Consider the following 3,482-nt stretch of genomic DNA (forward strand, 5'->3'; position numbering starts at 1 on the left):
ATTTTAAAAACTTAGATTGCACTAGTTTTAGATTGAATAGGAAATCAAAAATAGTATTCAAAGCAATAGTGAAAACTTACCACACAAGAAGAGGTGAAGAGGCAAAGAAGCTTTGACACCAAGATTTTTATAGTGGTTCGGTCTTATCTCAAGACCTACTCCACTCTTCTCAAGTTACTCTCCTTGAGGATTCCACTATCTTCTCCAAGGAACTTAAATACGGCGTTCCTTCCGCCTTGTACAAATCGAGCTCTACGCTCCAAGGGTCTTCTACGGCGCCCTTTGTGCCAAATACAAAGAAGATGAAATGAAAAAGCTTGCTTGCCTCTAGATAGGCTAATTTAAGGTAAAGCTCACTCACTCTCACAAGAACAAGATTGAACAAGTGAAGGTCCTAAGGTCTCTCAAGAATAATCTAAGGTAAATGGCACAAGAGAGAGATGGAGAGTGAAGATCTTCAAGAGAAGGAGAACAAATGACTTTTTGTGCTCTTGAAATCTTTGTAATGTCCTTGGGTAGAAAACCCAAGAGTTTCTAGGTTCATATAAATAGAGGGGACAAAAAATCACAAAATATTCGCACCCCAACGGTCGTCTCGGACTCCGGGCTCGGAGCTCCGAGCGGCTATTTATTTGAACCTGGAACAATTCTCGGAGTTCCGAGAATTTTCTCGGAGTTCCGAGCTCGGAGCTCCGAGAATATTCTCGGAGTTCCGAGAAGCCTACGGCCAGCAGATTTTCCTTATATTTTGCTGATTTTGTTTGGGCTTTTGGAACTTTGATTTTTCAAGATAAATGGAGTGTCATGAGGGTCCAACAATGTTGAGACACCACTATGAACATTCACAAACCCATTAAATTCTATCTAGGTTGATTTTAACTCTCCTTTGTGCCATAGACCTAGACTAAACATTGAGGACCATTTACATTCTAAATTTACTTGGTCTTCAATCTTGTTGGCACCTTGTAGAGGCTTTGACATGTCTTCACTCAACTCCATTGATGCTTGAGTTGATTTGTCATTCTTGTGCTTGAGTTCAACCTCGAGTTCAACCTTGAGTTCAACCTTGTCATGCACTCTTGAGGATGGTACACTGTGAACATTATAACTTTGCCAATGGAAATCATTAGTGTATAAAACCTTTAAAACAAATTTAGTTTGTTAATCATCAAAACAATTCAATAGGAGTACTTGTTGAACCCTTGGGCTAACAACCGTGCATCGTGCCTGTATGGTAAGGAAAGGACTGGGTTAGAATGAAATTCAATGAGAGAAAAATATAACCTCCCAACTAAATATAATTTCTTTAATTTATTACATGGAAGTGCTCTTATGTTCAGTTGTATCTTCCTCTGTCTCATTAAAAATTGGATCCTCATAATCTTCATCCAAGTCTACTGAATATCTGCCAACCCGATCAACAATTAGAGTAACAATAATGGAATCATAAATTCATCAATGGAATCACAATTCAATACACGGATAGTACCTATTGTTGGTATGTCCTTCGCCATGTCGTCTTCGTTTGCTGGGAGCTTCAGCTGCAATAGGTGTTGCTGACACTGCACGAACGGAATTATTTTTGGGACTCAAAGCAGGTTCGATTGGAGTAGAAGCTTCATAATGTTCATTTATCTGAACTACATTTCTGAGCAATGAAAATTTCCACATGAGATAATATTCTAATGGAATGAGAATTTAAAGAATGCCAAAGTCCAGCTGACGTAATATTTTACCTCTTCATGGGTGCAGATATAATTTCTCCAACTCTGTACTCTTTACGTATGTACAGGCTGATAGAATTAAAGAGGCTATTCTCAAAAACCATCATCACCATACCTAGGTCATGATCATTTCGAATGTCGCATAACACGATTTGATATGGATCCATGACATATCGACATTTTATAGATAATGACACGCGACATCCAGTGGTCCCAATCCTTTGGTGAATTAGAGACTGAAATTCCAGAAAATTTATATGGCGATTCACAGTTAAACACATTTTCGTCCCGCCAATATATTCGAATGATACTTCATCCTTCAAGTACCCATCAACGTGTAACATAAAAGAAGCCCTGTTTTCCACCATTTTTGCACACCCTGTTTCGATCAGAACCATTATTAGTACACTTATCATATTAATTGGACCAAAACATAACTATTACACTTTTCGAACCACATTGTATAAGCCGAAACCACTACGGAACCACATTTTCTATGGCAGAACCATTACGACACCACATTTTTCACACCGAAACTATTAGGGAATCACATTTTTCACAACGGGACCAGTAGGTAACCACATTTTATAAGCCGAAACCAGTAGGGAACCACATTTTCTACGTCGGAACCATTACGGAAACACATTTTGCACCCCGAAACCATTAGGGAACCACTTTTTTCACACCGCAACCACTAGGGAAGCACATTTTATAAGGCGAAACCACTACGGAACCACATTTTCTAAGGCGGATCCATTACGGAACCACATTTTACACCCGAAACCATTATGGAACCACATTTTACACCCCGAAACCATTAGGGAACCATATTTTTCACAACGGAACCAGTAGGTAAGCACATTTTTCACAACGGAACCAGTAGGTAAGCACATTTTCTAAGCCGAAACCACTACGGAACCACTTTTTCAACGTCGGAACCATTACAGAACCACATTTTCACCCTGAAACCATGGGAACCACATTTTTCACAACGGAACCACTAGGTAATCAAATTTTATAAGCCGAAAGCACTAGGGAACCACCTTTTCTATGGCGGAACCATTACGGAACCACATTTTAGACCTCGAAACCATTAGGGAAAAACATTTTTCAACTCTACACCAGTGGGATGCCCATTTTATAAGTCCACACCACTACGGAACCACATTTTCTACGTCGGAACCATTACGGAAACACATTTTTCACAACGAAACCATTAGGGAACCACATTTTTCACCCCGCAACCACTAGGGAAGCACATTTTATAAGCCGAAACCACTACGGAACCACATTTTCTATGGCGGAACCATTACGGAACCACATTTTATACCTCGAAAACATTAGGGAACCACATTTTTCAACCCGAGACCACTAGGGAACCACATTTTATACCCCGAAACCATTAGGGAACCACATTTTTTAGAATGGAACCAGTAGGGAACCACATTTAATAAGCCGAACCAATACGGAACCCCTTTTTCTATGTCGGAACCATTACCGAACTACATTTTTCACCATTAGGGAACCACAGTTTTCACCCCGGAACCACTAGGGAACCACATTTTTTAAGCCGAAACCACTACGGAACCACATTTTTTATGGCGGAACCATTACATAACTACATTTTTCACCGCGAAACCATTAGGGAACCATAGTTTTCACCCCGGATTCAATAGGGAACCACATTTTATAAGTTGAAACCAGTACGGAACCACATTTTCTACTTCGGAACCATTACAGAACTACATTTTTCACCCC

The 3,482-nt window shown here is 39.9% G+C and overlaps 1 protein-coding gene across 1 annotated transcript; it reads right to left on the bottom strand.

The window, feature by feature from the left end:
- Positions 1 to 1,314: 1,314 nt before the first annotated feature.
- LOC143891804 (uncharacterized) lies at positions 1,315 to 2,122 on the bottom strand. Its single transcript, XM_077396319.1, has 3 exons — positions 1,737 to 2,122; positions 1,490 to 1,648; positions 1,315 to 1,405 (listed from the first exon to the last, which is right to left on the bottom strand). Exons 1-3 carry the CDS (start codon positions 2,120 to 2,122, stop codon positions 1,315 to 1,317), a joined length of 636 nt encoding a protein of 211 aa, XP_077252434.1.
- Between the last annotated feature and the right edge of the window lie 1,360 nt (positions 2,123 to 3,482).

This window comes from Tasmannia lanceolata, unplaced genomic scaffold (assembly GCF_043159265.1).
Source record: "Tasmannia lanceolata isolate RefF3 unplaced genomic scaffold, GAP_Taslan_0.1 ptg000015l, whole genome shotgun sequence".
Lineage (NCBI taxonomy): Eukaryota > Viridiplantae > Streptophyta > Magnoliopsida > Canellales > Winteraceae > Tasmannia > Tasmannia lanceolata.